The sequence below is a fragment of the Piliocolobus tephrosceles genome, chromosome 11 (assembly GCF_002776525.5).
Source record: "Piliocolobus tephrosceles isolate RC106 chromosome 11, ASM277652v3, whole genome shotgun sequence".
In the NCBI taxonomy this organism is placed as follows: Eukaryota; Metazoa; Chordata; class Mammalia; order Primates; family Cercopithecidae; genus Piliocolobus; species Piliocolobus tephrosceles.
Genome location: NC_045444.1, coordinates 45,851,489 through 45,873,415, shown reverse-complemented (window position 1 = coordinate 45,873,415; position 21,927 = coordinate 45,851,489). Strand labels below are relative to the sequence as shown.

General features: G+C 39.2%; 1 protein-coding gene across 1 annotated transcript in view; it reads left to right on the top strand.

The window, feature by feature from the left end:
• Positions 1 to 21,601, top strand: part of ITGB6 (integrin subunit beta 6) — an 84,126-nt gene extending 62,525 nt beyond the window's left edge. Inside the window, exons 11-15 of the mRNA XM_023217500.2 lie at positions 2,024 to 2,246; positions 4,753 to 4,850; positions 9,980 to 10,099; positions 15,511 to 15,677; positions 21,503 to 21,601. Of these exons, the coding sequence (XP_023073268.2) occupies positions 2,024 to 2,246; positions 4,753 to 4,850; positions 9,980 to 10,099; positions 15,511 to 15,677; positions 21,503 to 21,601 (707 nt within the window). The remainder of the gene's footprint in view (positions 1 to 2,023; positions 2,247 to 4,752; positions 4,851 to 9,979; positions 10,100 to 15,510; positions 15,678 to 21,502) is intronic.
• Positions 21,602 to 21,927: the final 326 nt, after the last annotated feature.

The window sequence follows — 21,927 nt, the reverse complement described above, 5'->3', positions numbered from 1 at the left end:
ACCCTGAGCATTCCATGCCCAAATATATATTCTTTCCTCGCTGCTCCCATGGGCACTGCCTTGGTTCATGGTCTCATATCTTCTTGCCTCTATTCCTGATTTTTCTATCTGTAGCTTGACCTGTCTGCTGATGCTAAAAAATGTCTAGACAAAACTTTCAGGATAGAAGCTCTTCCTTTAGCCAATAAGGCTTTTCATGGTCTGACTTCTGACTTTTTGTTGTCCTTTCCGTTTCCCCACCTGCCACACTCCATATGCACCTTTGGCTCTATCCATAGGAAAGTTCTGTGGGTGTTAAGCAGGTCGAATGATCCCACATGCATTCCTGAAATGCATAGAACCTTTTTTTTTGTATTGTCTACCTGTATCTTTCAAATTCAGCTCAAGCATCACTTCCTTTGGAACCCTCAAATCTCCAGTCTAATTTGGAAACTATTCCCCTATGTATATTTATTAGTAGTAGTATTCATTAGCCTGCCTCCTACACTAAATTATAAGTTCGATGACCTTGTCTTATTTAATTTTATAATCCTCATACCTAATACAATCTTTGGCACATAGTATATGCTCAATTAAAGTGTGTTAAGTAGTGAATTTTTTGAGCACTCAGCGTATGCCTATGGGATTTCTAACTGGTGAATGCAAAATTAGGAGATATATACATTATCTCATCCAGTCACAAGCATTGAAAGTAGACTTTATTCCGTCTGTTTTATAGATGAAGCACTCACGATCACACAACTTGAGTGATATAGAGGGGTGGGCTTTAATCCAGGTCTGTCTTGCATCATTATCCTATGGCATCTTAACTAAAAGCAAAAAATAAAAATAAATAAATAAATATGCATAGAGACACGTGTTCACATCAAATATCTTTTACATGCTTTCTGGATTACCTCATTTGGTCTGATTACAAATTCTATTTCATGTAATATGTGGATGAAAAGAGTCAAACTATAAAATATTTGAAGAGATTTATTCTGAGCCAAATATGAGTGACCATGGCCCGTGACACAGCCACAGGAGATCCTAAGGACCTGTGCCTGAGGTGGTCAGGGCACAGCTTGGTTTTATGCATTTTAGGGAGACATAAGACATCAATCAATACATGTAAGATGTACATTGGTTCTGTTCAGAAAGGTGGGACAACTCAAAGGGGATGGGCAGGGCTTTCAGGTCATAGTGGTTGGTGATTGGCTGAAAGAGTTTATCTAACGACCTAGAATCAATAGAAGGGAGTACCTGGGTTAAGATAAGGGGTTGTGGAGAACAGGGTTCGTATTATGCAGATGAAGCGTCCATGTAGCAGGCTTCAGAGAGAACAGATTGCAAACGTTTCCTAGAAGACTTTAAAAAGGTTCCAGATTCTTAGTTAATTCTCTCTTGGATCAGGAAGAAGATCTGGAAAGAGAAGGGGATTCTCTGTAGAATGTAGATGTTCCCCACAAGAGAACTTGGTCAAGCCATTTCAAAATATGTCAAATAAATATACTTTGGGGTAAAGTACTTTGATTACTTTCAGGACCTGCTATCTATTATGTTGGCATCTTATTGCTACAAAAAGTCTACTTTGTCAGTCTTAAGGTTTCCTTTTTTTTGTTAATGCTGATCAGTTGTGCCTGAATTCCAAAGGGAGGAGGGTATAATAAGGCATGTCGGACCACCCACTCTCATCACAGCCTGGACTAGTGTTTCAGGTTTATTTTAGAATGCCGTTGGCTGAGAGGAGGGGTCCATTCAATTGGCTGAGGGGCTTATATTTTTATTTATGGTTTACAACCATAAAGTAAGCAAGTGGATCTTCAGTTAGCAAGACCAGATCTAAGTATGCACAATTAGCAAGACACATTTGATAGAATGTATTTACACTCATACTGCACCCCTCCAACACACACACTTTTTCTCATTTTTATCTTGTCTTTCGATGATGGTGCTTAAAGACAAAGAGAAAAGATGCCACTCACCCCCTCAAATCTGCAAGTGTTTTTGGGCTGTGAGAAGCATAGAGCATTTTGTTTTACAGACAATGGCGACTGTGACTGTGGTGAGTGTGTATGCAGGAGCGGCTGGACTGGCGAGTACTGCAACTGCACCACCAGCACGGACTCCTGCATCTCTGAAGACGGAGTTCTCTGCAGCGGGCGCGGGGACTGCGTTTGTGGGAAGTGTGTTTGCGCAAACCCGGGAGCCTCAGGACCAACCTGTGAACGATGTCCTACCTGTGGTGACCCCTGTAACTCTAAACGGTAACGTCTCTGCTTTCCTCCATTCCTTTTGTGGATAGGTTTATAGTGATCAAATTTACAATGACATTTTGTAAACTCAGACCTCAGATTGTATTTGCTGGTTTGGTCTCCAAACATCCATCAAAACACACACAAACCCACAGGGCCTCTGTGATCTTCAGCCTGGAACATCAGTCTCTAGCTTACCTCTTTCTCAGTCCTGATTATCCAGAATCACAATGTCACATTTCTGCTAGAGAGTAGCGTGGGGAAACCGAGCTGATGTCCCACACTGATAACATCAGATCACCTCTCCATTACAATAGCAGCCACACAGAAGGAATGCCCTGGAGGTAGACGGATGACACCCACATGCAGTCAGTAGCTTTTCAGGGGAAACAGACAAGCTTCTTTCTTATCTGGAAGTTTATAGCCTGACCTTACTGATTCATTCCTATCTATAGACTGACAGAGGCAAAGAGGCAGAAAGATGATCTTAGCTTTCAATTCTCTACTGCTTCTTTACCACCCATGCTCTTTGGCACCTTTCTTTGGTTGCCATTATACACAGCTACTGTGTATTGTGTTTTCTTTTATACCACATGCACAATAACAACAATAAAACCTCACAATTTCTTAATGAAATTGGGGCCACATTTGTAGGTCAAGTGAAGCGAGCCTCCAAAATGGCTATTATGATATTGCAGTGGATAATGTGTTATGCAGCAAATATGCTTCAGCATTTCAGATTTTCATGAACTCTGATGCCCAAAATGTGACATTTGCATTTCTGACATAAACAGAGTGAGAAAAGCAATTTTTCACTCAGTGGTTACTCACCATTCAGGTGTCAAAACTTCTCTGCCACTGTCACTGGCAAACTAAGACAAGACGCATGCCAGGAGAAGCATGAGGACATGATTAGGATGATTTGAACAGGATCTAATGTAAAATGTCCCTTCAAGATGTTTCTTCTATTACTTTTCTGTTTCATCTTCTCTATAAACATGATTCAATCTTAAATCTGAATTACAAGATGGGAAATTAATAATAAAAGCCGTTTGAATTTGGGGAATCAGGTAGAGTGGCCTCCTTGGGATTTCTGTTAGTTTTGAGATGAGTCCATTTTTCCATTTATTCATGCATGTATTCATTTATCAAGTAGATATTAAGTGCCTACTATATGCCAAGAATCGTGTTACGTCATGGGCAATGCAACGATAACTGAAACAGCTGCAGCCCCTGCCTTCACAGGTGCTGGGAGTCTAGTGGAAAAGATAGACATCTTTTAAAGTGATTGCAATGCTATCTAGGCTGACAGTTTTAATAGGGGAAATAGAGAGTGCTATGGAACTCTGCAGCAGGGGATAAGGCTACCAGACTAGCTAGTGCAGCCATCAGTGAGATGCACAAAGATGAAGAGATTTTAAGAGCTTCCACAATCACCAGACCCCTTCAAAGCCACTCCAAATAAATATACGATCCAGATAAATCCAATGTATTTGCAATGCCAAGGCAACTTCACAGTAAAACCTTCCCCACTGCCTAATAGGTTGCCCTTCCTGTGGAAAAATCCTGAGGCTTCCACTGTGAGGGAAGGTTTAGTGGAGGTTTGGTCTAAGGTTTAGTGAAGGTTTGCCTAAGGAAGTGTAGTTTCAGCCGAGTTTTGCTGAGTTATGGGTGCCGGTTGGGTGTTTCAAGCACTTGGCAGAACATACATTTCCATGGCCAGAGGAGAGAGAGACAGCAGGTGTGTCCACAGTAAGAAAACTTTTGCTGTTTTGGAATTACAACAAGCACAATCTATTTGTAAAGTGATTTTCAGCACAAGATTAATTCAGGGTCTAAATTTTACTTTGCTCCATAGATGTCTTTAGATTAGCTTAATTCTTAGACGATGTTCTTGGAAATGTACTTTTCTATAAATAGTGATCTTTCATTTAAAAGCCTGTATTAATGAGGATCCAGGCTGTAATCCACAGCTTTTGAGATCCAGGCTCTAATCCACACTTTCATTAAGACTTACACTTATTCAAAAGAGTTACAGAAAAGTGAATTGTGAAAATTATCATATAAGACGTATACAAAGTCCACTAATCATTCTTGGAATTCTGGTTAAGGTATAGACCATTTCTGTTAAGAAATTCAAAACTTCTCCTAGTCTCTAATTGTATTTTAGGAACATAAGCTCTCTGTAGGAAAAAGTAAAATGAAAACAGCTAAATCAATTTATTTTCTTTGATTGTTTGTTTACTTAACCAGTCAGGAACAATCATGGAACAAGTAAATGAAAATGGTAGCTATTATCAAGACTGGTTCAGAGAACATTGATTACTGAGTGGAACTCAGAATAATTCAGTGTTCATTTGGGCATTACCCAACTATCTTTTTGAAAATAACAAAAGATAATGACATCTATGAGATACCCCTATAGCACAAACTGCAACAAGAGCAGTAAAGCAATATTCAAGCTGCAAATCTATTTTCCACCAGCATGAACTGATACACTGTTGGATACTGTCCACAGGAGCTGCATTGAGTGCCACCTGTCAGCAGCTGGCCAAGCCCGAGAAGAATGTGTGGACAAGTGCAAACTAGCTGGTGCGACCATCAGTGAAGAAGAAGGTTCTGCTTGTCTTAAATTGTTTTTTATCTCCTTAGTAGTTCTTGAGAGGCATAGTTCTTGACCCTCTGTGAATTGAGGGCTATTTAGTAGCTTGGCCTTATTTGTACCAGAGCATTAGCTCACTGACATTCATTTTTTTAAGAGTAAATGCATCCTATAAGACTAGAAACTTGATGGCTCAGGCCACAAGCATTTCAAAGTTGTGGCTGTTCTATTTGACTTCAGCTCTGTTGCCAAGTTCACCACTGCTTAACAAATTCAACTGTAGAGAATTCCAGAATGCTATATTTTTCAAACTAGAAAGGGAGAAAAATTGAAGAAATGGCTAAATGTTAGCCCCCAAACTTGAATTCACCCTTTTCATCCAATTGCTTTATTTCAAGATAAGATAAAGCCAACTGTAAATCAGTGTTCCAGATGGTGGCTCCCAAGTACTGGGTGGTTTCTGGTTAGTGGCCATTTTTCCTCCCCTCCATATACTTTTATTCCCAACCTTCCAAAAATGGGCATTACAATGACCATCCTCAATTTTCTGTTGCCTCACCCCCAATATATAAGAAGGACCTATTCTCTTTCACTGCTAGGCAAACTTCTCTTGCTTTCATCTGTCATTTTAAATTTAATTACTTAGAATCAGAGTCTAGTGGCAAGGTTTCACTTCAAATATTTAAATAGCTTGTTTTTTAACTGGCAATACCTTTTAAACAATAATTTGTGGAGTTTAAAAGAAAGATGATGACTGACTCTTCCAACAGAAACAACCTGGGAGAATTTAATTTTGTATTATCCTGAACTCGCTGCATTATCATGCTGCTCAGGGTAGAATTGCTACTCTGCACACGTTAGAGATGTGACCAAGATGTGGCTCAGGTGAAGTGAAATAATCAAGCTAACAATGTACGACCCTCCAGGATATGTCTCTTGAATAGATGGAATTAGAATATGGAAATTAATCCATTTCCAGCATGGAATGAGTTAATGAACTTTATATTGTTTTGAAGATTACTTACATTGTCTCAAAATTGAGAGTTCTCACTATGCACAATTGGATTACCCTATATGGAGGGTCATGATATGTGCTCAATTGGATTACCCTATATGGAGGGTCATGATATGTGCTCAATTGGATTACCCTATATGGAGGGTCATGATATGTGCTCATAAAACCCCTCACCAATGCTTTTCTTGTGACCAAAGATAAACATGCCAAATAGCAGTAAATTGGACAAGATGGTGTGCGCCTTACACTACTACCAAAGGCGAGATACATGAAAACACTGAGCAGGCAGCCTCTGTGGACTTCCCACATTAGTACCTGGTGCAAAGCCCTAGCATCACCTTCTGGGCTCATTTCACAGCAAGCACTGGGGATATTTACTAAGTGTTTCTGAGAAATGCGTAAAAATTGCAGAAAATGCTCTGCAAATCGCTAAGCCTCAATTCACTAGCAACATGGGAAATCTAATGTGTTGAGGAAAAAAGGAGTAAACCTTACATACATGTAAATCATACTGGCAAGAACAAGGTACTTACTATATTTAAGTACACAGGTTTTTTCCAGTAGATTATCATAAATGCTGAGATTGAAGAGGAAGACTAGGGCTCCAGTGGTATTTAAAATATTTACTTTAGTCTTTTTGTATATTTGACTAAATTATTTCAAAATAGGGAGATACAACTATTTCTAACTCAACAATTGAAAATAAAACTTGGATTACTAATACCATTTAAAGCACTAATCTGGATGAATTTGAGAGAAATAATGTTTTTAATTCAGACTATGTGTTTAAAAGCCACTTTTCTAATGAGCATTTTTATAAGCTTTATTTCAAGTTACTCACCCAGTTATGTTACTGATCATACTACCTTGAAATGATCACATCATATTTGTCTTTTAACAACCTACCCTTTCCCCAACGAGGGGAATTTTATTTTAATAACCCTGGCCAGGTCAAGTAAGCCTCTCTCTATGCTTCAGTGCAGCTATTTAAAAGAAAATAGGAGTAAAATAAAATTCGCATAACTACGTATAATCTGTACGAATTGTCCTCAATTGTGCTGTGGGTGGGCACATCAAAAGAGATGTTATTAACCTTATTCATCCCATTTTACTGAGAGTCTTTTTTTCTGTTTGTTTTTTGGGGACAACGCCACAGTGTCTCTCCCTGGCTGGAGCGTAGTGGCAAGATCAAGGCTCACTGCATTCTCAACCTTCCAGGTTCAGCCTCATGAGTACCTGGGACTACAGGCGCATGCCACCATACACAGCATAATTTTTTGTAGTTTTTGCAGAAATGGGGTTTTGCCATGTTGGCCAGGCTGGCCTCGAACTCCTGAGCTCAAGTCATCTTGTCCGCCTCAGGCTCCCAAAGTGCTGGGATTACAGACATGCACCACAGTGCCCAGCTTGAGAGTCATATTTTTATTTACCCTACCATATATGTACTCAGAGAATTGTTTCTCAAAGTATATTCCATGCAACTTTAGATATGAAAGCATTACATGGAAAAAGGCACCGCTGGTAATATAAATCTTAGAAATAGGAAACTGGGTTTCTTGTTTTCTTGCAGGACTTCTGAGAGTTGTTATGCATTTAAATTAAATGTGCATTGTGAATCATCAGGAATGACAAGGGGAGGAATTGCAATAAAGGATTCCCAAACTTACCTGATCATAAACCCCTTATGTTTTCCTTGGGAAATGTTGTTGTTGTTTGTTTTTGTTTTTGCTTTTTGAAAACTGCTAATTAATCCTAGAGCTGAGGTCTTACAACATATGGCCATCTTGACTCAGTGGTGCAGATGCTTTATATTTTTCACACCCTCCCCCGACCTTCCCAGGCCCACCTCCTCACCCCTTTTTTCACATTTCTTCCTTCTCTGAGTATGGTTCCATGGACTGCTTGGCATCTTATTTTCATTCTATTATTCTAGAGCAGCACTGTAGACATTCACAAAGGAAGGGAAAAAAGAGAGGTCCATTTTCTATGAACAACAAAAGAAATTACGCAGCGAATTATGCAAATCTGTCGTTGCACATTTGATAATACTATTTCAATATCCAAACACTATGGAACAGGCTACATCTAGAGCCGTAACAGTCATGAAAAGGAGTGGTGAAGTAATTAAAGCAAGATGGAAGTTGTGACTCAAAGATCACATTCTGCCATTCCATTAACACTTAAATAACCCCGGCCAGGTCAAGTAAGCCTCTCTCTAGGCTTCAGTGCAGCCATTTGAAAGAAAAATTTTAAAAACATGGTTAATATTACTGAAAGGAGTATGATAAGCAGTTCACATATTTCCTACCTCAGAATAAAATGTTTCATTAAATATGTTCAAGGCAAGGAGAGTGACCCTGCACTGTTCCCACAGAGAGGGGGAAAGAAGCAAGAAAACACTCCAATGAGAAAACGCATAGTCCCCAAGATTTCATGAACCCTAGTTAATTGGAGTGGCAAGTTAACAGGAGGTGTGGTAAAGGCTAAATAAAATGGCCAATGTATGAATTAAATATGCAGTACCATTTGCAATCAAACATATGAAATAACACACATCTCAACAAATCTCTTAATCAGAATCTCCTTTTTTAAAAAAACAGGAGATTAAATACTTATTAAACAACTCACTAAGTGTATAAGTTCCTGTACAACCAACCTCTCAAATCAGAGTACCCAAGGGTGGGTACCCGGAATATATATTTTCAAAACTCCCAGGTGACTTAGATGACCATAATCATGTGGCAGTGTCTAGACTAGGATGATTTGTAATTAGATTTCTTAATATTCCCATGTAATAGATATTACTAATGGGTTCAAAAACAGTTTGTACACTTAAATCTATCATCCAAAATCTTATTTATAATGCTAAATGGCTTGCTGGTTCCTGTTTTCATAGATAATCCAAAGCATACTTCTCACAGACACTGTCGGGTTTTTCATCTCAAACAAAATGTGATGACAGCAAACAGCAACTTAATATTTCTATCTATGGCTATGGCATTTTTCTACCAAAAACTGACTATTATTTAATTTTTGTTAGAATCAGAGAACACATTCGATTCTGCTTTATTCATGTTTTTATTGTTAAGCTAATGAGAGAGATTTTAAGTCCAGTAGGAGTATGTTCAAGATTATCAAGGACAGCCCCAGTTTTAATGTTCTGATCCATTGTAGCGTAACACACTAACTTTGGACCCATGTCCTAAAAGTTTAGAATAAGAGCAAAAGGACTTCTACTTACAGGTTTCTGAAAAACAGTGTTTGTAACCATCACTGAAAAGTCTCCAACTTAAAAGATAGGAGAACAGTTAAGCAAATTTGTTTGGTTTTCTTAATCAGGAGAATGCCACATAATTTTGGCATAGGTCCTGGACTACTAAAATTTCTGGTAGATAGTACTGGCATCTCTGGCCATTTTACTTTACTTTTAATTTCTGTCATGACATTCACTTTCTGCCTCTTGAATGAGCTCAATAAGGAAGAATTCCCACTTGGAAAATATTTGAGGAAAACTGGATTTTTTTTTTTTTCAAATTAAGAAAGGAGCTCTACTGAATGATAGACCAACTGTCACTGTAGATTCATTTACCTTTATCCTTCTGGTCCCTGAGCTACATAACGCTTCAGTTTCAGTTTCCTGATATTAATTTATGTTACTGTTACCATAATACATGGCCAGCATCTTGACTATGCCATTGTGAGAAAGGCCCCTTTAAAAGTATCAGTATCAGTTTGAACTGTGCAGAAATGTAATCTAGACATCCTTCATGCTCCCAGCAAAGAAGAACCTATAGCCCCCTCATTACCATAATCAGGGCCATTCTATTCCCAAGGCAGCTGTGGGTACCTGCCTTGAAGTACATTCAGCCTGTTGCAATCCTGCCCATATCCGTTTGATAGGTGCATTTTGTGGTCAGTCCTGATTGACCACATCTGAAACTGTTCTTCTGGAACGTGAGTAAAAACTAAAACTTCACTTCATGAGAAAAAAAAACCCTATGCCTTTCCTATTCTCATTCTGCAATATTGAAAACTCTAATTTACATATTAAAACTCAGTACCACTTTGTTTTAAAAATAATCTCTTTTGGAATCTTTTTAACCTAATGAATGACTCCTTTATTTACAGATTTCTCAAAGGATGGTTCTGTTTCCTGCTCTCTGCAAGGAGAAAATGAATGTCTTATTACATTCCTGATAACTACAGATAATGAGGGGAAAAGCATCATTCACAGCATCAGTGAAAAAGGTGAGTGGTTTTCTTTCCATTGCCATGGCAAATGACACTACACAGGAGAAGAGAAAACAACCAGAAAATAGCTCTGGGTAGCATGCCAGGAAAGACATTTCCAAATTTTTGATGAAGTTTCTTAAAGTTTCCCAAGGATTGAAAGATGCCAGTTAGAAGATTCAGTATGTTCCAGTGTCTCTTATTAAGACCAGATAAGGGTCAGGCACAGTGGCTCACACCTGTAATCCCAGCACTTTGGGAGCCTGCGGTGGGCAGTTCACTTGAGGTCAGGAGTTGGAGACCAACCTGGCCAACATGATGAAACCCTGTCTCTACTAAGATTACAAAAATTAGCTGGGCGTGGTGGTCTGCACCTAGAATCCCAGCTACTTGGGAGGCTGAGGCAGAAGAACTGCTTGAGCCCGGGAGGTGTAGGTTGCAGTGAGCCAAGATTGCGCCACTGCACAGAGTGAGACTCTGCCTAAAAAAAAAAAAAAGCTAAGATGACTTGGAGTTGCAGCAGTCATCACCCTCCTGAAAGCTGACTGATGAATTGTAGAAAGGTAAGTGAATTCAATGAAATGTAAGCAAAAGGTCTATCTTCAGGAAATGGTAACATAGAGGAGTGTGCCCATTTTTTTTAAAAGAGTGTGAATCAGGCAAACCTTGGTTCAAATCCCTCTCCATTATTGAATAGCTGAGTGACATTCTAGAAGACACTTGAGTCTCTAAGTCTCTATTTCCTCATCTGTAAAATGGAACAGATAATAGTACTTTTTCTAAGTGTTGACTCAAGGATTAAGTGGAATAATGCACATAAAATAGTGGCAATACCTAACTCACAGTAATGGGTCATCAAATGATAATGCTGAATCAGAAAAGACATTAAGCAGCAAATGAGGAAGGATGTCATCTAAAAGGATGTCAAGGTGTCCATTGCTCCTGTGGATTTTCATCCACACCAACTCATAGAGTCAGTTTTGGACCTGGGAAAACTTTACACATTTTGTATTCAGTGAAGGGGAGAGAGAAGTTTATATTTAGTAGAGAAGAAAGTAGGTGAGAAGGTATTCATCCTTTGATTGAGAGGGATTCAAATGTTAGTGAATGTTAGTTCTCCCTTGGAGAACTTGTTAAAAATGCCTATATCCTGAGTCAACACCATCTGATGTGTGGCCCAGGGCTCTGCATTTTAACAACTACCCTGGCAAGCCTGATACAAATGGTCCCAAGATCTCCTTGTGAGCGACAGCCCTAACACGGACTGCATTCTCATTTGCTCACAGGTAAATACGAGGCACTCACAGGTGCCTCATATTTTCTGTCTTTAATCAGTGACGTGTTCCTCCCTAAACCATTCCTGCAGATATGACAGCTACATTAAATCAGACCTCATCAGACCTTGTTTGCAACCTCCTCCTCCCCACAAAAGGTTGGAGCCTAAGTTCTGCCCCAGACAACAGCAACAGGGCCAGGCCATAAGGCAGATAGGTGTGTTTTGTTGTACGTGCTTCCTTATTGATATGCTGATAAAATATTAGGTCCTGAACTTGAAACCAAAAGTATCAAATTGGCGTCACTTTAGAACATAAAAACCACAGCAATGTCAAGGGAACCAAAAAGCAGGTTCAAGACAATTATACCCCAATCAAGAAAACATGATCAGAAAAATGTCACATTGCAGTTGCTGAGGGCAAGGGAGAGATAGAGGTTGGCACAATCCAAGGAATCTGAAGATGATTGTGAACTTGGCCTTGAAGCTCAGGTATGCTCAGTGCCCCTGGAGACTTGCTCTGGAAAACTCATGTAAATCAACTCCTTTGAAATGCATACATAAAATGAGTCTTATGGCCGTTCATTAGAGAAACATAAGGAGAATCCTGCCGTACAAGCAAGAATTACTTTATAATACCAAGAAAAGCCTGCCTGCTCATTATCTGCCTTATAAAATAACATTCTCCAGCTACACTCCCAACCCTCTGTGACTGTGTCAGTGGCTTTAGCAAGTTATCTTGAAATCAAAGCCATCCCTTATCATATTGATTCTATTGAAAAAAACAAGTTTCAAACAACAAAAACAAATTTCCAGAATAAGTCCTGCTTTTAATTCAGAGACTTTTGTATCTAGTTGGTGATTTTTTTTGAGGGGGGAAACATGCCTTGGGCTAAATGCCTCCTCATTACTGAGCTGTTGTCTGTTCTTTTATTCTTCCACACAATACGAGTGGCACTGCAACATGCCACTCTGCAGAGCACGCACAGATGCCCTGATGCTTTTTATTATGGTGTGTTATTATCCCCATGCTTTTGTAGTAGGGAAAAGTAGAGGAAAAATTACCTTCCTGAGGCTTAACAAGAGTCACCTGACAGCTTCCAGGCTCCCTCTTCCTCAACAAATGTCCGCATGGTTGGGTAGGCCTGGCGCTTCCAGGGGTCAGCAGAGCAGAACCTGTCCCCAGAAGTCCATAGTCCCTCCTGTCTCCCGTCTCACAGCTTTCAGACTAGAAAATCCCAGGGTGGCCTGGTGGAGGCTTCGGTAGAAGAGGCAAACTGAGAAGAGAGAAAGGGGCTGATCCCCAGGGTCCTCTAAGCAAATTGAAAAAAAAAAAGAGCTGGGTGAAGGGTCGCCACCAGGGTGCTTGTAGACACAGGTGCTTGTAGACACAGATTTCTTTCATCTTCTTTCTTGCCCCCACCATCTGGAGGGACTTCCAGAGCATAAGAGCCGCAACAGAGTCAAGGAATGATAGTCAGGAAGGCTTCCTGGCTGGAAAGTACCAGCCAGGGTAGATGCTATACCCACAGGTTCCAACTTAGAGGCTCCAGGTCCTTGAGGTGATGAGGATAGAAAAGGGGAAAGAGTGCTGTATTTGCTGTAACAATAGTAATATTAATTATTATAGCAGCTCTCATTTTTTGAGCCCTTACTAATACCATTTGCCAGATGTTCTATATATTTTACATAATTCGCTTAATATTCTTAACAACCATATAAAACAGGTACCACTATTATTTTCATTTTAAAGGTAAGGAAATTGAGGCATAGAGACATTAAATAATTTGCTAGGTCTGGCAGTAAGTACGTGCCAGAGCTGGTGGAGGAGCTCTGGCAGCCTGGCCTGGAGCTCATGCTCTGAACCACTGTGCTCTATTGCCTCCTGCTGGCTATACAATCATCATACATATCTGAATCATAAAAGGATGTTAGATCAGCAGCATCCAACAGAACTGGTAGGCAAACCCTATATGTAATTTAAAATTTTCTAATAATTACATGAAAAAGTCAAAGAAACAGGTAAAATGAATTTCATTTACCATGTTATCGAAAATATTGTCATTTCAACATGTAATCAATATAAAAGCTGAGATTTTTTACATTTTTTTCATACCAAGTGTTCAAAATCAGTGTTTATTTCACCCTTACAGCATAAGCTACTTGGGAAAACTCACATTTCAAGCACTCAATAGGCACATTGAGCTACCAGATTGCACAACGCATGTAGCAGAGTTAGATATTCAGGATCTTAGAAGTAGGTGCTGCACCAACCAGGACTCAATAGGCCACATTGCACACAGTGATAGAGGTGACCCTCTTCTTCCATGTAGAAATCCATTTGCAGTCTGAGCAACTCAAGAAACATCTGAGTATGAAAAGTGAAGATCTCTATTGTGTAAGACCTGCTCTGGCACTTGGACCAAAATCTTTAATTGAGAAATGTACAATTTCTGAGACTTTCAGTTCTTAATTATCTCTGTCAGACCGCACCCATTTCTTCTTTAGTCCCTTCTGGAGAACTCTCCTAATTCATGTCTAGGTGCAGGATTGTAGCAAGCTTCATCTTGCTTCGAGCAGGAGCATACTATGCCCCACCGCAGGCATTTCTTAGCCAAAGATGTAGCCAGTATATATTCTCATGACACAAGCCTGCTGCTTTATTTGTAGGAACGTGCTAACCTATTAGAGGCAGCTATGGTTCATTTGCTATGTGAGAATATAGTCTTTAGATCTTCATACAGTAATAGATATGTCATTAGCTCCTTTTATTATTTATGCATAATCTCTTTACATGGTTTCTTGGCCAAAGAACAAAAGTGTGTGAGGCCAGGCATCATGCTGTTAGTGGGTAATTAGTCCTACTCAGATTCACATCGACTCCAGATCCTTACCTTAAAGACAGCATGACTAGTCATATGTGTATAACTCTCCTTATTAAATCTCTAAAAGCAGTAAGACTTAGGATAAGCTAAGCATCATTCATTTCCTCCCCAGATACCATGGATTTTGCCTCATTTCTTGCAGAGGGATGCAGATATCTAGCGATAATGTTATGTGGGATTTTTTTTTTCCATGAAAGTAAGAGGAGAGCATAATTATAATGTTTCATTAAGAAATGTATCATCTCTTAGGCATATTGCAAGGACTATTAGTCATTCTGCTGTGAATTAGGAAAGGTACTGTATAATGGCAAAATTACATTAATATCAATAGAGTCAAAATAATATTTCAGAGAATATTCAAGTTGAAAGGACCCTACAGAACATCTAATTTCCCAAACTTGCTTGAAAATAAGAATCATTTAGAATATTTAATAATACAAAATCAGTGGCCTTATCCAAGACCCACTGAATCAGAATATTGGGGAAAGGGTCTAGGAAGCCGTGTTAGTAAGCAAGAACACTTCAGCTTATTGTTATCAGAAAAGTTAAGGGAACACTGAACTTTGTTGTACAGGTGAAGGGCCTGGGGCTCAGAGAGGTCAACGGACTGGATCACATTCACAAAGCTACTGTACATCAGATGGGAATTGAATCCACCTCTCCTGAATTTAGTCCAGGAACTTCCCCAAAACCAGACTACTGCATTAGGGTTCAACAAAATAGAACTGAAATCCATCATTGTCTTCTGTCTATAAAGAAAGAAGGAAATAGTAATTTTTTCAAGGGATAGGTTTTATATAAATTTTAATGTAGTCTTCTAGACTCCCCATGATTCAAGAAGGTCCATAAAAAAACTGATCTCATGCAGCACACACACACACACACACACACATACACACTCCATTTCTACTTTATCATGGACTCAGAAGAGACCATTTTTAGTGATTAAACTAGTCTTTTTTCTTAATCCTTTAAATATTCCATGTGCATTAATTATCACTTTTTTGGATTCTCTTTTAGAGTCAGCCATCAAGTCTATATACATTTACTTTGAATAACTAAATTCTTCCTTTATCTTTTGTTCTACTTTGAAGGAATGCAGGGCTATCCTTCAACAAGTAACTCATTTTTAAAATTTAAGCAAAGCAAAGATGGTGTCAATATTTATCCTCTGCTGCAGAAAAAGTAGATGGAAAATCCAACACGAAATGCCTTTCTAATGTCAAAATGTTGATTTTACCACCTTCTTATAATTTTCTTTATTTCTGCAGATTGTCCAAAGCCTCCAAACATTCCCATGATCATGTTGGGGGTTTCCCTGGCTATTCTTCTCATCGGGGTTGTCCTGCTGTGCATCTGGAAGCTGCTGGTGTCATTTCATGATCGTAAAGAAGTTGCCAAATTTGAAGCAGAACGATCAAAAGCCAAGTGGCAAACGGTATGTGGAAACTTAGGGCTACTCCCTGTCTAGGGGAGAAAGAGGCTGGTGGAAGAGACTGAGGGGCTCAGCTTTCTTCTGTTCTGAGAGTGCAGGTGTCACATTTTTTCTCTCCCACTCTTGCCATGACCCCAACAGCTTTGATTTCTGTTCTGCTTCGGGGGCAAAGGAACCTCTATCCATTATCTGGACCCAGACGACCCTCATAGCATAGATTTGTCTCAGTGCAGTGGGGATTTCCACCACGATGAAGAGTCTCATGAGGCTCCTGAGACAGCTGCTTAGGGACATCAGGGAAGTATATTTTTACCAGTGCTTCCTCACCACTAGGAATTATCCCTCAGGCCCCATTTGATAAAGCACAGGTGCTGTATCTAAACATTTCCATAAATTGGTTATGTTATAATGAATGGAATAATGTTCATAAGTAGTATGATAATTCATGCCAATTTCTATGGAAATACTTGTTACTGATCTAATCGGTTACAAAGCAAAATTGAGATGATTTTTTAAATGCCATGCAGTTATTTTTTCTGAATAACATAAATTTTAAACAGAGACCTGAAGAAAAGCCCAAAAGTATTAACCTTTAAATACATAAACTCAGTAGGAATAATTTAAGTGCCTTCTCTTCACAAGAGGCAAGCAGAAGGCAGGACTATAGTTTTCTGTGTTTCTTTTCCACGGGAGAGATAATTACATTTCTAGAGACCCATAGAAACAATTTCATGGTTTTAATTTCATCTCTCTACCTCTAATGGTGTGTCCAGGTATCTAACAGCAATTATCTTACATTGCTGATTCTAACAACAATGATATCACTGGAGAAAATGCAGGCAGACACAATGCTCCTTTGGATTTGTCCACGCAAATAATTTGATGTTAACAATTTTTATAGCAATGCCTTCAATTCCTAAAGCAAATGGAATTTTCCATTTTTGATAAATTTATCTTGATAAGGGATGTTTATGTTGTATGCACTTATTGTAAATTAATCATAATATAAGGTACAGGAAAATCAACAGTGAAAATTTTTATCTACTTTATCTTCCCATTAAAAATGTGCTAGATACAACAGCCAAATGAAATTTGGATCTTGTTTGGATCATGATTTGAACAGTCCTCCCATAAAAATACATTTTTAAAACAACTGGAGAAAGGCTAGGCATGGTGACTCACACTTGTAATCTTAGAACTTTGGGAGGCCAAGACAGGAGGATTGGACCACTTGAGCTCAGGAGTTCGAGTTGGGCAACATGGCAAAACCCCGTCCCTACAGAAAGAAATACAAACATTAGCCAGGCATGGTGGTGCACACCTGTAGTCCCAGCTACTTGGGAGGCTAAGGCAGGAGGATCACTTACGCCATGAGGTCAAGGCTGCAGTGAGCCACGATCATGCCATTGCATTCCAGCCTGGGCGACAGAGTGAGACCCAGTCTCCAAAATAAATAATAAATACATGAAACGACTGAGAAAAGATTAATACATGCTGGGTATTAGAATGATAGCAAATAAGTATAATTTGATTAGGTATGATAATGGCATGGTGACATTGCTAGAAAATATCCATATTTTTTAGAGATGCATACTGAAGAAGTGAAAGGAGATGAAAGCTGGGGTTCGCTTTGAAATAATTCAGCCAAGAGAGTGGGATGGAGGGATAGTTGAAGCAGGCGTGGCAGAATTGTGATAACTGTTGAGTCTGAGTGATAGGTCTTTGGAGGTTTGTTATATAGCTTTCCTCTTTTTGTGAATGTATGTGTTTTCCATAATTAAGCAAAATTCCTCAGGAGAAGATATAATTTACTCATTCCTAACAATGTAAAGGTAAACAGATAGGTTGGCTTGGTGACTTAGAACACAGTACTAATAAGCCCAAAGTTGTAGGACAGTTCACGTCACCTGACCCCTGGCCACAGGTGTTTATTTTTGACTTTTATCAACTCTCCAACAAATGCCTTGTGATGGTTAGAAGGGCAACCTGGTAAAAGAATGTGATTAAGTTGCCACAAAGGACAATAGCAGCAAGCCCCATGATATAATCCTGGCATTTCCATTTTGAAGAGCTAAACTGAGGCTCAGAGAAGTTAAGGGACTTCCCTAACTTTTGGTGCATAGTTAAGCTGAAGCCTAATTATTCATTGTTCTCCTAAGCACAGCCTTTGGTTGACCCTCCTAGAAATAATAAGCAGGTGTTCCACAAACACGCACTCGGGCAATTACGTGATGTGTATCTACTAACCAGCACATTTCAATGTTCTCATACAGAGGCATAAATACTGACAAGTGATTAATATCTTTAAAATAACATTTTAATTAACAGTTAATTTCCCCAAAAACATGAATCGTTCTCCCTCAGGATGTAGAACATGACTGAAATTCAAATACTGAATTTTTGCTGTTTCTTCGTCTAACATGCGACCCAAACATGCATTAAACAGAAAAAAAAAAAGCATAAATGGAAAATATTATTCCCTTATTAAATTGAGTTTCTTTGAATAACAAATGTTTGATGTTCCTGACTAGATAATGACTGGATAGTAATTATTCACTTGGATGCAAAAAAGGTTTAACTCAAATAATTCAGTTTAAATTTCAGTAACATCCTACTGGAAAAAATTGTCACTTACTGTACACGTTTAGAAGTCTTCAATTTAATTGAGTGTTTTCTCTGAAACCTAGTTCTTCTTGAAGAAGTGAATTTGACTGGTCTTGGAAACCCAGTGCCCTCCAGGGACAATCGGGACAGTCAGGCCTCCTGGCCATAGGACTGCATTGGACTCATAAAGTGACAGGGCTTAAGACAGAAAGATCTCCACTCCTACCTCCTAAAACCTTTCAGAGCAGCTATAAAGAAAGGTTATCTTTTTATCATGCTTTTAAAAATAATGCCCACCCCCACATATTCTTTATGAAAACACAAATGAAACATATTTAAATTCATTTTTGATTAGACATTTTTTTCTAGGATGACAAGTCATTAACTTGAGGCAAAAAAAAAAATGTTCAGCCTGACATTTCTTGCAGTCATGGATTGATTTTGTACTGTGCTAAGCAAATCAGGTCTGCGTTTGGCAGTTGGTCGATCATTAAGGAAGCTGTGGGTCATGACAGAGTTTTCCTATTACCACTTTTTCAATCTTGAAAAATGTGCTATTGCATTTGCAAAATCCAAGCCTAAATTAGCACTCCCAGACTCCTGGGGGAATCAGCCTGGTCACCCCAGATGGTTAGGGGAAAACTGACCTTTTCTGAGCAGTGGATTGCACACTCACCTGAAATAGAGAGGACTCAAGCCTGCATTTCTCCTGGAAAGTCTGTGTAGAGAGGTTACAGTCAGAAGAGCACTAGAGGAGGTAGTGTGGACATTTCCACACCTCCTCCTGGAACAAAACCCAACGTGAGTGCATTATCCTGACCTCTGATCTTCAGCTAAGGCCAGAAAATACCCTACCACACACAACAGCAATATGTACTTGCTCTTCATCCACTTTTACACTTCCACCTTACCGTCTTACTCTAGTGAAGTCTGCTTTACCCATCACTCCCTATAAGCAATGTCTTGGCCCTAAACCAGTTTTGCAAGGGACTCCCAAAATATTGCAGACCTGAATGAATGAAGTTGCTTTAAAATACAGAATGTTGCTTTAAAATACAGAAGTTGCTTTAAAATACAGAATGAAAATTCTGCCATAAAAATTAAACATTCAACTAAATATCTACTAAATAACATTGTGTTATCTTGTCAGTTGCAACTCAAGTCACACTCAAGTGTGGGATATGGGTGTATTGCAATATGTTTGACATGATATAGGGTGCACCTACAAACAAGTACCTGGTCCTACAGAGCTCTAAGCTGGCCCTGCTCACAACCTGTGTCCTCTTTCAAAGTGTCTTTTCTGTTCAAAAAGGTGGGAGCTTCCTGGAGGAAGCGAGAACTTCCTCCAGGACAGGCTTACCCTGTCATTGCTGGCCTAAACCTCTTACTTTTTTCCATCTTGCTTCTTCAATTGAGTCCCTCATTCTCCTGTAACCAACTAGATTCTAGTCTCTCAAATTTAATAGAATTCCATGCATGATTTTTATTTGCAAATGAGACTCCATCTACATCTAAATTCACATCAGTCTGCCCTTTGCCTTCAAAATCTCAAATTCTTAGGGCAGCAGGACTAGATAAGATCTGGAGGTCCCTCAGAATTAACCAGGCTGCTCTCAGGAATAGAAGCACTATATCAACTTAGCTTTCACCCATCATCCACCATCAGCAAAGGAACCTCTTTTCTGTTTGGCTTTATTATAGAAATAGCATATCTCTTTAAAGGCACATAGCAAAGGTAACACGCCACTGACCAGAGGTCAGGCCACTGGCTCTGGACAACATAGAAATGGGTGCAGCTGTGATTCCCACTCACAATGAGGGCACTGAGGCCAATGAGTGGGAAAGACCAGGGAGTGTTTCCAGTTTTATTCAATTCTTCTAAGAGCTGAAAGAAATGTACTGAGCAAGCAAAGACAATCATGTTCTTTTTCAAATCCACCCCTAGAAATTGTTACCATAGCTATAATTCATGGAATGAGGTGATCAAAGCATAAGATTTTAACTTAGAAGGTCAGAGGCAGTACCTGGATTCCATACATACTCAGTAATGGGCTTAGAAATGTTAAGTGTACCAAAGCCCTGGGGGAAAATATCTTAATAATCCTCTGTAAAACCTAAAAGAAAAGGAAATTCCAAATGTGAAGAAAAACTATAAATAGGAACTAATGAGAAGAGGCAGCATTTATGGAGCATTTGCTATGTGCTACACACAGTGCTAAAATACTTTACCTGGATAAGGTAGGCACAGATATGGACACCAAGGCTCAGAGTGGCTTCAGTACGGTCATGTGGTGGAGCTAGCTTTGGACCCAGACTGTCTGTTGCCATAGCCTGTGTGGTCAACCTTGGAAAGTGGGAGAGAAGAAACCGTACCTTACCCAAATATCTTCCTCCTGCCTGGAACAACTAAAGAGGCTTGATCCTTCTGGACCTTCTGGTCCTTTTGGCTACAGCACCACTGCTATTGGCACCTGGAGGCACATCTACAGCCCAAGCAGCACAGGTGAGCTACCCAGAAGTCCCACACCCAACCTCCCCACTGTACCCAAGGCAAAGTCATTTTTCCTGGCCTGCCTTTGGATTGCCACTCTTTCATGACCCCAGGGTCCTCCATAACAGTCTCTTGTGGTTGTCTTACACACTGTTTTACATAGTAAGCAAAAGACAGCTGGTTCTTTGGCTACCCAGAGTTTTGATCTGATCTGATCTCAGCATGTTTATTTGTGCCCTTGTTTGATGCCTCTCATCAGTAACACGTTTGTTAAAGGCAGATACTGTGTCGTTCATTTTTGTATGTTTCTACCAGTTTCGCTTTTCCTGTTTTTCACTTTTTTGGCTTTGATTTCACTTTTGGTTCATCTATCACTGTTCATGCCACTCATTCCATACATACTGAGCACCTGCTCTGGGCCAGGGACACAGTGCTGGGAAAACAGCAGTGAGCACAATAGCTGAAGCCTTGTTTTCTATCTGTAAATTTGTGCATTACCAAAAGAGGTAAGATTTTTAGAATATACATATGGGACGTGTTCTGTATATTTAACAAAATGAAAATGTGTAAATTGCAAAACACTAAATCTATGAAATACCAAGTTAATCAAAATTGTTCTAATAGTTTCCAAGATTGAGCTTGACTCTGCTCTTCCATTTGCAGTTAATATACTGTATTAATACAGTATAATAACAAAATGTACATACTTTCACTTGAATCTTTTTTTTTTCAGGGAACCAATCCACTCTACAGAGGCTCCACGAGTACTTTTAAAAATGTAACTTATAAACACAGGGAAAAACAAAAGGTGGACCTTTCCACAGATGGATAGAACTACTTTATGCATGAAAAAAGTCTGTTTCACTGGTATGAAATGTTAATGCACTATTTAATTTTTTTCTCTTTGTTGCTTCAAAATGAGGTTGGTTTAAGATAATAATAGGACATTTGCAGATAAGTTATCCTCTACATGAAGGTGAGAGACCGTTGGCAGGTTCAAAATAATCAAGAAGAGAAATATCCTTAGCAAAGAGGTGACTTTGGGGATCATTTGAGGAATACTAACTCTGTTGCATTAATGCTTCAAAAAATCATCAAAATGATTCATGGGGGCCTGATTTGCATTTGAAAAATGTTTGAAATTAGAGGCTCATTTGT